This window comes from Pipistrellus kuhlii, unplaced genomic scaffold (genome assembly GCF_014108245.1).
Source record: "Pipistrellus kuhlii isolate mPipKuh1 unplaced genomic scaffold, mPipKuh1.p scaffold_m20_p_3, whole genome shotgun sequence".
Taxonomy (NCBI): domain Eukaryota; kingdom Metazoa; phylum Chordata; class Mammalia; order Chiroptera; family Vespertilionidae; genus Pipistrellus; species Pipistrellus kuhlii.
In genome coordinates this window covers 181,470,502-181,482,330 of record NW_023425529.1, presented here as the reverse complement: position 1 = coordinate 181,482,330, position 11,829 = coordinate 181,470,502, and the positions used below count along the sequence as shown (strand labels likewise).

Below are 11,829 nucleotides of genomic sequence, written 5' to 3'. Positions count from 1 at the left end.
TGATTGTGGTGGTGGCTACACAGATGTACACGTTTTCCAAAAGTCATTGAAACATATACTTCAAATGCAAGTGTTTTATTGTACGTATGTGTGTACCTGTATAGTGATGAATTGGACTTTACCTCAGAAGAGGTGTGGCCTTTGACCCCAGACACGTAAAGACTAACCACTAAGCCCTTGGAATGTCTTTGTTTACCTGGGGCCTTGGGTTATGCCAATAGGCTATCAATCCAAGTAGTATTTAGGGTGGGGACTGACCACACCATTCAGACCAGCAGTGTGACATGGTGGAAGCTTTGGGTCGCACAGTATCAGCTGACCACAGGGGCAGGAGACTGAGATTAGCCTCATAAGCAGTAAATCACGCCTCTGTGACGGAACCTTAATAAAAACCCTGAGTCACAAGCCTCAGGTGAACTCCCCCAGCTGGCAATGTCCCATCGGTTCCACACAGGGACCAAGAAAGCACATCCAAGATTGCTTTCAATTAGTTATCAGTATGAAAATTTGACACAACCTATGGTCACAGGAAATATTGTACAAAACAATGGAAGCTCCGAAGTTAGTCTTTTCCTGGGTTCTTCCTTCACTAGGCACTTCCTCCCGTGCCTGATTTTAATCTGTCTCCTTTCCCTGTAACGAACCCTAACTGAGAGTATTACAGCTTCCAGTATATTCTGAGTCCCGTTAGCACATTATCAAACCTGGGGGTGGTTTGGGGAACATCCCAGAACGTGCAGCGGGTGGCAGCAGGAAGTGTGGTCTTGCAGAGAAGTGTTTTTTTTGTTTTGTTTTGTTTTTTAATATATTTTATTGATTTTGTACAGAGAGGAAGGGAGAGAGATAGAGAGTTAGAAACATCGATGAGAGAGTCATCGATTAGCTGCCTCTTGCACACCCCCTACTGAGGATGTGCCCGCAACCAAGGTACATGCCCTTGACTGGAATCGAACCCGGGACCCTTCAGTCCCCAAGCCGACGCTCTATCCATTGAGCCAAACCGGTCTCGGCTTGCAGAGAAGTGTTTTCCCGCTAACTCCACATTTTCCTAAACCACAAGGGGTTAGCTCTAAACATTAGCAATATCATATCACAGTTAGGATGATTTTATATATATATATATATATATATATATATATATATATATATATATATATATATATAATTTTTTTTTTAACGTGGTCCTGCCAGGCTGGCGAGGTTCAGTGATTGAAAATCAATATATGAACCAGCTGGTCACGTTTTGATTCCCTATCAGGGCACAAGCCCGGGTTGCAGGCTTGATCCCTAGTGTGGGGCATGCAAGGGGTAGCCAATCAATGATCCTCTCTGGTTGTCGATGTTTCTCTCTCTCTCTCTCTCTCTCTCCCTTCCTCTCTGAAATCAATAAAAATCTATTTTTTTTTTAAATAAAGAAAATGTGGTCCTTTTCCCCCACCTAAAATGTGTCTACTAGTATGTCTGTATATATTTGAGTGTGTGTGTGTTTGTGTGTGTGCACGTGCGTGTGTGTGTGTGTGTGTGTGTGTTTGTGTGTGTGTGTTTACACACAGGCCCCACCCCCACCCCCATGGAACACTGCTTTTGATGCTAGGAAAGATCTCTTAAAAGGCAATAGAGGGAGCACCTTAATATTTTGTGCTCCAAATTTTAAAGGTATAAATAAATCTTTATGAACTTAGAAAAACCATGGAAGAACAGGCATCAACTATAATACTTAACAGAAAGTATCTAGGCAAACTGGTAAGAGATAAGCACAAGAGGGTTGCCGCCTATCATTTATTCTCTATAAGTATTATTTAGGTGTTATGGTTAAGGGTCATTTTCCTTATATTTTCTGGATTTTCCAAATGACTGAAAGAATAAATGTATATTGGGCAAATTTAGGAATATATACTAATGTATATTAGTTATCAATATGAAAATTTGACACTTAACAACCTCTGATCACAGAAAATACAAAACATTTCATGTCATTTATACACACACTCTTGTTGCAGAGAAGAACAATGGTGACCAAAGCTTTTAAGCATGAAACACTGTATATTAGTGTAAAATTCTGTAAAGGAAATAAAATGGGAAACATATATTAGAAAGGAAAAGGAGCCGAAACCGGTTTGGCTCAATGGATAGAGCGTTGGCTTGGGGACTGAAGGGTCCCGGGTTCGATTACGGTCAAGGGCATGTACCTTGGTTGTGGACACGTCCCCAGTAGGAGGTGTGCAAGGGGCAGCTGATCGATGACTCTCTCTCATCGATGCTTCTGACTCTTTATCTCTCTCCTTTCCTCTCTGTACAAAATCAATAAAATATATTTTTAAAAAAGAAAGAAAGGAAAGGGAGTGATATGAATTATCAAACTGTGAATAATAAGCTCATTTTGGCATTTTAAAGAAAATACATGATGGTGGCTATCAAATATCTACAGTCCTTTGCATTCAATTCGATTCATTTAGAAGAATGACATTAACAATTTTATTTAAAAAGTCGGTATTTACAGCATGTCAGAAGTGATATCTCTTTTGTTATCTAAACTTTTGCTGAATAATTTTTACATGCACTTAAAAGTTTGTGGAGGTGCATATGTTTTCAATTTATTTTAGGGGTACATGAGTAAAAGGTTTGATGGGCACTCACATTAGCTCTAAACTACAGTTGGCAATCAGTAGAAAAAGGCAATATTCAATCTAACCCAGGGAGACTCTGCCACCTGGTGGTGAGAAATGTCCATGCTCACAGGCAGGGATAAAAACCTTCCCTTCACCAGAGTGAAGAGATGAACTGGGTCATAACATGTAGACTCAGGGAGGTGCATTATTTGATTACAAGACACCTGAATACAGAGAAGGAAATAAAATCATTCATTTGGAATATCATCATTGGAAATTGCCATCAGTAGTTTTTTACTGGGCAGGATACTATCTAAAATCCCTCACCTAAGATCAACTAATTTGTAATGAAATTCTTAAAATGATAATGCATACATTTATATCTTTTGTAAACTTAAGTAAAACCAATTTTCATCTGCCATTTTATTGTAGAGAAACAGAAAAAACATTTTGACCCATTTATATAGAAAAGAGAAATCATCAAAGATTCCACTATTTAACTATATTGAGAAAACACATGTTAATTGTTATTATCTAGTTGTTCAAAACTCCTGTGGACTACTGATGTTTTAATTTGTCAATGTTCCTATCAAAAATAAGCAAAAAGACAAAGAACCATGGGCTTTGTCATAGGGAATCCAGTAACTGTATTTCTAACTTCCGGAACATGACTCGACAACTCCTCAAACTTATAAGGTAATAGAACTTTTTAAGTGGTCCCATTTCTAGGATCAGAGAGTTGACCTTCCATGTGTGTTCTTCCACTGTATCCTTAGGTAACTTGGAGTAGGCAGAAGAGAGAAGATATTTTCAAGATGCAGCATCACAATCTTCAGGGCTGTTGACCGCACACAAACCAGACTGCAGATGACTTCGGAACTCCCCGTCACTTCAACGTAAGTGCCTATGGAAGTATATGTCTGACACATCCGGGTACAAAGACATTTTCATCTTAATAGGTGCTGTGAAAAATGGCTGGTTTTATAATTCCCTTCAGAGGAGAAAGGAACCAATCTGTCTATATAATAGAGGAATAAGCAAATTAGCCAAGACACCATAACGTCACAACCAAACAGCAAGGATCTGAGGCAACATGGTGTCTGGCTGGAGTGAGGGACTGCAGATTGTGCCCCCTGCCCTGCAGGGATTGACGGGAGACCTCAGGTCTTGCCCCTCCACTCTGAGGGGCTTGACAGGGGTGGGGTCGGCTGGGTCTGGGTGTTTTTGAAGCACATGCAGGTGGTGGGTGGGGACTTGACTCTAGATCTCACAGTGCACCCCAGATTCTGACAGGAGGGAGATTTTCATATACATTTTACTAATTTCTTTCATCTCTGACACTTCTATTATAGAGAAAGGGCAAGTAGCAATATTAAAATATTTCCTCTAATTAATTCCCTTTCAATGTGCATGAATTTTGTGCACTGGACCACTAGTGTAGAAATAAAGATAAAGACAAATGTGGAACATATACCTTAGTTAAATACTGACTGGAAAATGGGTTAAGAGTGGAAGACAATCAGATTGAAACAAATCTGCCAATTTGACTTCAATTCCAGTTAAAGTGGAGATGGAGCTAATTCTTCTCTCATCATCACTAAATCTATTTTTTTAAAAAAAGTAACTTAAAAATGATCATTCCATGTCTCAAGATGAAATGGGGATATGGAGTTAGGAATCTGGCATTGGCTTTTTCTCTGTTCCATGAATTTAAAAGTCCCTGGAACACAAATGATTGAATATTACTGACTGGTAATCCCAAAGGAATGGTTAGCCTTTACCAGCATTTAGTGTCTCTCAGTTTTAAACTGGACGTCATTTTCTCGGGCGATTCCACCACCTGTGCTCCCATGGGTGCAAAAGGCTGGTTTGGTTGAAGTGACAGCATTTTAGCTTCAAAGAGTTTTAAATGAGCACTAATGGTTTGACCTCTCAGAATAAAGAATCCAGTCCTCTTCTTTTGAGTAGATCCAGAATCAGAAATTATGGGGTTTTCACAATTATTTCATAAACTCTGACGTATGAGCTCTTTCTCTTTCAGAGCAGGAGGAGAGAATGCTACATAACAACCAACAGCTGAACAAAAGTGTCTCTTGGACTTGCCTCCACCTTGTGGCTCAGGAGTCAAATTCTCCCACAAACTTAAAGAACCTTTTAGCCTGCCGGGGCCCAGAACGGAAAATCTTTTTTTTTTTTTTTTTTTTTTACCATTACTACAAGCATTTATTCCTCTTTCATGTTACAACCAGTGGCTGCAGGGCAGCTGCTGCAGCTCTGCTCCACTGTCTTACCATTCTGGTGCCCAAGCTGAAGGACAGCCCTAATCTGGGAAATAAGTTTTCATGGCAAAGGAGAAAGAACATGAACCTTCCACACCATGGCTCTTCAGGGGAGTACACTCCTCCCCGGGGGAAGGGGTGGGTGGGCACTGCAAAAAGTCCCATGGCTATGTGTAAGGGCATATAAAGCCCTCTAGGTACAACTTATGACAGTGACTCAACATGCCAAAAGGTTTTCCAGTTTAAAAGGCACAAAATCCTAAAATGTGAAAAACTGGGGAAGAATTCAGAGTTCACTGTCCAAGTGTATCATAGTCCTCCATCCTGCAGAGATCAGGAAAACTGGCAAACCTTTGAGGGGTTCTGGAGAATGCCAGATTGTTGGTGTTTACAGATGTAGAAACAGGACCCAGATTTCCTGGCCCCATCTTGCTCCAAGGTATCTTCAGTCAGTATCCCACAGAGCAACCCTCCATGCTCATGAAATAACTGGAGGCCAGTCTCAGCTTTAGTGCCTTAAATTACAGACATGGTTTGTATATAGGCAGTTTGAGGGCTAGCTTCTCCAAAGCCTCTAGCTCTGCAAAGGTTCAGAACCGGATCACTAGATCCTGAGTCAGTCCAGGGAGTTCCATGGGTCAGTTGCTGTGGTAATTGCAACACATGGTCCCTTCAGGGAGGGAGGCTGGTAGTTAGCACAGCTCAGAGTCCTAAAGGATGCCATGACCAAGGCACAGTTTTGTATCAACAGAGGAGAATGAAGACTAGCTTAGGTCCATCACTTTGATCAGAGCGGCTGCAGCTCAAGGAAGTCAGCAGCTCTTCCCCCCCCCCCCCCCCCCCCCCCCCAGTGTGAGGAAGGACGGTCTCCAAGGTGACGGAAAAAAGTGTTGGATTCTAGGACTATGTCCAGCTGATTTAAGTATGCTGTATTCCGGGCAGAGGTGGATATGGGAGAAGATCCAGGTGCCTGGCTCTGCAGCCTGGCTCAGTCACTTTACCTGGTGCACCTTTCTCCCCTGGAGATAATTTCTACAAAAAGGAGAGGATTCCACACAGACTAAAAATGCTGGTGTCAGGGTTTTTACGAAGTACCTGGCCAGCGTAGCTCAGCGGTTGAGCATCACCAATAAACCAGAAGGTCATGGTTCAGTTCCTGGTCAGGCCACATGCCTGGGTTGTGTGTTCAATCCCCAGGAGGGGGCGTGTAGGAGGCAGCTGATGACTCATCAATGTTTCTCTCTCCCTTCCTCTCTGGGATGCTGTAGCACCTGCAGCAAGGTGCTCTTAGGAGGCACCCGGTACAGTTCTGCCCTGTCCTCATCTTCAAAGTAGATCTCTAAATTATCAGGGCAGTATTTTTGCTCTAAGTCCCAAGAGGGTGTTTCACCAAACATCACAATTAGATGATCAATAAACCTGGAGTCCTCATGAAAAGCAGAGATGAAGTCCGACTGGGCATACTCCGGGTACAGAAAGAGCACAGGCCAGCTCAGTCTGCCCTGGTCATCTATACTCAGCCTGGTGCCATAGGGCTTCTCAAAGCTGAGCCCATCCAGGAGTGCACTTAGACCTTCTGAGGCAGAGTCTTCATCCTCACTGGCAGCTTCAGAGACTAGCTTGATGTTCCTAGCCTTGATGGCCTGGAGTAAAGCCTCATTCTGATTCTGCTCCTTCTTCTCTTTCAGCTTTGCTTTCCTTATATCCCTCTGTTGAGTCCGCTTTAGTCTGTCTGCTTTAATCCTCATTTCCAGAAGCTTCTTCTCTTTGGCATCTATCTGCAGCCCCTCGTCACACCAGTTCACAGTCTCAGGAAAGTTTTTCAGTTCCAGATGGCACAAGGCACCTCTTACTATTGCTTTAAGGTGGCAGGATTTTAGCTTTCTGGCAGCTGTCACATCATTGAGAGCAGAACGAAAATTGCCCAGATAGTACTGTGCTGCTGCCCGGTTGGTGTAAAGAACAACATTCAAATCAGGGTCTGCACATTTTTTCTTTAAGCCTTCAGTATACGAAATCACAGCTTTTTCATAGTCTTTTTCTTTAAAGTATTCATTGCCCTCATCTTTATAGGTCTTGGCTTGTTCTTCTGGAGGTCGCTCGTCATCAAAAATAATTGACTGCAGGCAAGCCAGGTCAGGATTCTCCTTGGGATCAATTTCTGACGGTGCTTTCTTCATAAAGAGAGGGATCTTTTCAAATTCCTCTTCCCAGCGGTCCTCGCGGAAGCGGCCACGGTAAGGCTGGCTCTGGAACTTCTCCAGGAACAAGTCCTCGGCGTCCTCGGAGGCGGCGTCCGCCATGGCACCTCGGGGACCCTCCGCCCCAGAACGGAAAATCTTGACCTCCCATGGAATGCATTGTACAAACAAAACTGAAGAAACATGATTCCTAAAGAGAAGTGCTTTGTACCTTCTGAACAAAGCAAACAGCCAGCAGATAGATTATTTTTACTTCAAATGTGAAATGAAATACTGGAAGACAAAATTATTTTACAACCGTTAATGTTGAGCAGAAAATTAAAACAACATAGAAAGTGGTGTAAATTTTGTGAAAGACCTGAAAACATTTCCCTCTTTTGCTTCTTTTATTTCTTGGGTCAGTTTTGCCATTATTTAACCTTTAACCTGAGAATAATTACTTTTTGATTTCTGAAATTCTCTACTAGAAAAAGTAAAGTTAAGAATAGGAAAAATTGGTCCAGATAAATTTTCAAGTCACTTCTAGTTCCGATGATTCTATATAAAGCTTCTTTTCTGGTTATAGAGGTAACAGAGTCCATATCAAAAAATTTATTTTAGCCTGGCCTGTATGGCTCAGTGGTTGAGCATCAACCCATGAACCTGGAGGTCACTGTTCATTTCCCAGTCAGGGCACATCCTGGGGTAGCAGGCTCAATGCCCAGTAGGGGGCATGCAGGAAATAGTCCATCAATGTTTCTCTCTTATTGATGTTATCTCTCTTCCTTTCCCTTCCTCTCTCCGAAATCAATTTAAAAAACATTCATTTTAACATAAACCTTGAGGACACTGTGCTTAGCAAAGTAAGGATAAACACTGTAGGATTCCTCTCCTATGAAGTGGATAAAACAGTCAAAATCATCGGACAGCTGAAGGTGGGTACTGACTTATGGGAGACAGGAGGAGGAATCAGTGCTCAGTGGGTATAGAGTTTCAGTATTACAAGGTGAGAAAGTTCAGACCTGTTGCACAACCGTGTGAACAGACTTAACACAACTGAACTGTACACTTAAAAAATTAAGTGGGCAAATTTAATAGTATGCGGTGTGTTGTGTGTGTGTGTGTGTGTGTGTGTGTGTGTGTGTGTGTGGAAGGGGGTGAATATAGTTTTAGTTTGTCCTAAAAGACCATTCTGGACTGCAGACTTCCAAAGAAGACACAACCTAACACACATACCCCTTACGTTTCACAGGACAGGGAAGGCTGTGGGTTTGAGCTCCCAGGACATCCCTCTATCCAGGCAAAAGGTCGAGCGCTGCGAAAGGCCAAAGCTAAAAATAAAGTGTGGCCCTGATCAAAGTAAGGAGCTGGCCGGGGGCGGGGAAGGAGTCCTGCCAAATTAACACTTCTATAGTATATCCTTCCGTACTCTGTGGTCACCTCCTCAGCCAGGGGAGGCAGACTGGTTCTCCTATGATAGTAACTTCAACAATGATACAAATAATGGAGTAGCATCACAGAGTAGTTTCATTCCTATAGAACTTTTGTTCCCAACAATCAAATGTGATTGGACTCTAATGTAGGAGGAGCTCTTTGGCTTCAATGGAGAGGATGGACTGGAGACCAAAAGATGGTTCTCGTAGACCATCTATGCACCCCTCTGCCTCTTGCCCATGAATGCAAGGTCTCCGGAAAGACACTGCACCACACAGCGGAAGCATCCAAGGCACTGAGCCTGCCTGGAGTCTATCCGGGGTCTGGTGGGACTGCGTGGATGAGAAGAGGGCAATAGCAATGAGGAGTGTCTGCAGCCTGTGCGTGTGCTTGGAGCGGAGATGTTATGCATCATCCCCTCTCCCCTATGATCCTGAACGTGTCTCTGGAGATCTAAATAACTGGTGCCAGCTGGACTGTTTATAAGGTGGCATTTCTTCAGGAAATTGTGCAAATAGTTCTTCTAATGCAAGTCAAATCTTTTCAGGACTGGCAAGAAGCCTTCTTTCCCAACCTCCGAGGAACAGAGAGAGAGATCGGACTCTGCTACTTAGCAAAGTTTTCACATTCATCCTACATTCGAGTGTTTGATATTTTCCCTCTTGTTAAGAATCATGGGAAGGTGGTGAAGAACAAGTTGGGTGATTTCTTCAGTCTTTTAAAGGGGTATCTGCTATGTATGTAAGGCAGGATAGGGCTAGGAAGTCCTAGAGACTGCCTTCTCGAAGCTCAGATTCTAATTGGAGAATGAGGGCAACAATGACATACAAAGTACACAGTCCGGAAGAGAGCGTGCTCCTGCTAGAATATCCAGGAAGAGAAACGTAGCAGGGAAATGACTTAATGCAAGGAACCACACATTTAAGACAAACTTAATCTAACATTTTATAAAACGGTGTCATTCCTAAAGTCAGAAAGATTCAACCTGTTTCATGGCACCTGTAACTGTAAACCTACTTTTGCCCACCCTGTATATTACTCTACAGATATCTGCATAGAGACCCCTGCTGACCTGGTCCTTCGAATTTCATTATTTGGGTTATCAGTGTGACAGCAGAGGGAAAATAACCAAGAAAATCATGCATGTCCAAGATCAGAGCCTCCTGGAAGACATTTAACCCCATACATTCCAATATGAGCTCTTGGACGTTCTGAGTCAGCCTGCCTTACCTTTTTTTTAAAAAGACATGCACTGGTTATTCACTAGGTCAAAGGCAGAGAGAAGGTGACTGCCTTCTTGGGCTTTTCCTTTGAGCTGTAAGGACCTGCGAGGCGGTCCTCAGTGCCCCTGCTTTCTATTACAAAGGTCAGACCAGGTAGGAATTCTTGCAGGAACTGGTTCCCGAACTGCTGCACCCAACTCTCCAGAGTTTGTCATGACTTTGTCTTAGAGTTCCAGCCTAGAGGCATTAAGAAGATGGAGACAGGAGAGGGAAGAGGTTGAGACATGTCTGCTATACAAATAGAGGAACACAGTTATATTCCAGCAAAGGTAACAACCAGATCCCCTCCATAAATGTTCACTCTTTTTAGCTCAGACATTGTTTAGTTGTTGTTTTTTAAGGGGACATCTGTAATAGTTTCAACAATAAAGATAAATTAAAAAATGAATTAAATGCAGTGTGAGTTTTACAATTTTATTGAAGAGCACTTGGAAGAAAATTAGTGTTTTACATTAAAAAGTAAACATGCCATGTGTACAGACAGTGGGGTGGTGAGGGCCTGGGGGGGGGGGGGGCTGGAGAGAGTCAATGGAGGAAGAAAGGGGGACATATGTAATACTTTCAACAATAAAGGTGTTGTTGTTTTTTAAGTAAAAATGAAAACAGTGGACTCTGAATCATCAAAGAACAATTTCTTCAGCCCTGTTGCTCTGTCTCAGTGGTTGAGTTTCCATCCATGCACCAAGAGGTCACCATTCAATTCCAGGACTCATGCATGGGTTGCCAGCTCGATCCCCAGTAGGGGGTGTGCAAGAGGCAGCTGACTGCTGAGATCAGTTTGGTTCAGTGGATAGAACCTCAACCTGTGGACTGGAGGGTCCCGGGTTCAATTCCGGTCAAGGTCATGTACCTTGATTGCAGGCACAACCCTGGTGGGGGGTGTGCAGAAGGCAGCTGATCAATGTTTCTCTCTCATCAGTGTTTCTGACTCTCTATCCCTCTCTCTTCCTCTCTGTAAAAAATCAATAATATATATATATATATATATATATATATATATATATATATATTTTTTTTTTTTTTTTTTTTTTTTTTTTTAAAGAAGCAGCTGACTGATGTTTCTCTCCCGTAGATGTTTCCATCTCTCTCGCCCTCTCTCGCTTTCTCTGAGGACCTCCTGAGAATGTCAGCAGGGAGTGACAGAGTAGGTCCCTCCCTTCAGGTGTGATTTCATAAGTTGTTGGGGGGGGGGGAAGAGACCCAGACATAGCATGTAATCTTCCTAGTTACCCTCCCAGTGGATAACTAACACTCTTAGCTACTTCCCCTTCCCACTAACAGTCCCTCTTTCTCAATCACAGCTTAGGGAATTTAGAACGTAAACTTGAAATCATACAGAACACTGAAAATTTCTCAGGCACGGCAGAGGCATGGCCTAATTAATACACGAGTGTGTGATTTAAATGGTGGCAGCATTGCATTTAATAACATGGAAATCAAAGCCCTGGTTCCACCCCCTACCTGCTCCTGTTTCCTGTGGGTGTAGGACCGTGGTTCTCAGCAGCTGCCTCCTGGCGGAACAACCCCCGGATCGCGTCGTCTCATGGGCAACGCTCTCTGGCGGAAGGAAAACGATGGATTCACAGATGCAGAGATGGTTTCCATTTTAATGTGCATGTCTTTTTCGAAATGTAGGATGACTTATTTTCATAGCAACAACATAAATCAGAAATAAGTGTTTCTTTCAATGGAGCAACATTTTCAAATGCCTAGCAGTCAGATAGCAATTGCTAATTGTGCTCTATTCAACTCCAAAACAGTGGTACTGGTGGGCTTCGTGTGCAACTCAGTTAGCGGTGGTCACGCTGTATCACACACTCTAACGTATTTGAGTCACAGCTCCAAAGCCAGGTCTGGGTGTCAATGCCTATCGCCTGGGCCTGGGCCGGGGTCTCCATTCCACCACCGCAAGCGCTTGGACCAGCGTCGTATACCTCCCTCGGAGGGGGCACTTCTCTCCCCTCCGCGCGGGAAACCAGCGCAAACCTGCGTGGGGTCAGACTACGGTCCATGTTCAGGGAACATGGGAGCTATGGGAGCCATG

At 43.2% G+C, this 11,829-nt stretch overlaps 1 protein-coding gene and 1 long non-coding RNA gene across 4 annotated transcripts; both read right to left on the bottom strand.

Annotated features, from left to right (window-relative positions):
- Positions 1 to 915: 915 nt before the first annotated feature.
- Positions 916 to 11,614, bottom strand: LOC123653292. Its single transcript, XR_006743021.1, has 3 exons — positions 11,247 to 11,614; positions 9,733 to 9,962; positions 916 to 961 (listed from the first exon to the last, which is right to left on the bottom strand). It is a non-coding gene; the product is annotated as an uncharacterized LOC123653292 (long non-coding RNA).
- On the bottom strand, positions 4,817 to 7,220 carry LOC118730100 (tetratricopeptide repeat protein 4-like). 3 transcript variants are annotated; one of them, XM_045588962.1, is made up of 2 exons: positions 6,523 to 7,220; positions 4,817 to 6,225 (listed from the first exon to the last, which is right to left on the bottom strand). In XM_045588962.1, the coding sequence occupies exons 1-2, from the start codon at positions 7,189 to 7,191 to the stop codon at positions 6,118 to 6,120; spliced, it is 777 nt and encodes a 258-aa protein (XP_045444918.1). In that variant the 5' UTR covers positions 7,192 to 7,220; the 3' UTR covers positions 4,817 to 6,117. The 3 variants fall into 3 exon arrangements, with proteins under 3 accessions (XP_045444918.1, XP_045444917.1, XP_036313706.1); XM_036457813.2 differs by having other exon boundaries at positions 6,190 to 6,307; XM_045588961.1 differs by having other exon boundaries at positions 4,817 to 7,220.
- Positions 11,615 to 11,829: the final 215 nt, after the last annotated feature.

What these genes read in the sequence shown, in the direction of transcription:
- LOC118730100 (XM_045588961.1), bottom strand. Translation starts at nt 7,191, where the DNA reads ATGGCGGACGCCGCCTCCGAGGACGCCGAGGACTTGTTCCTGGAGAAG.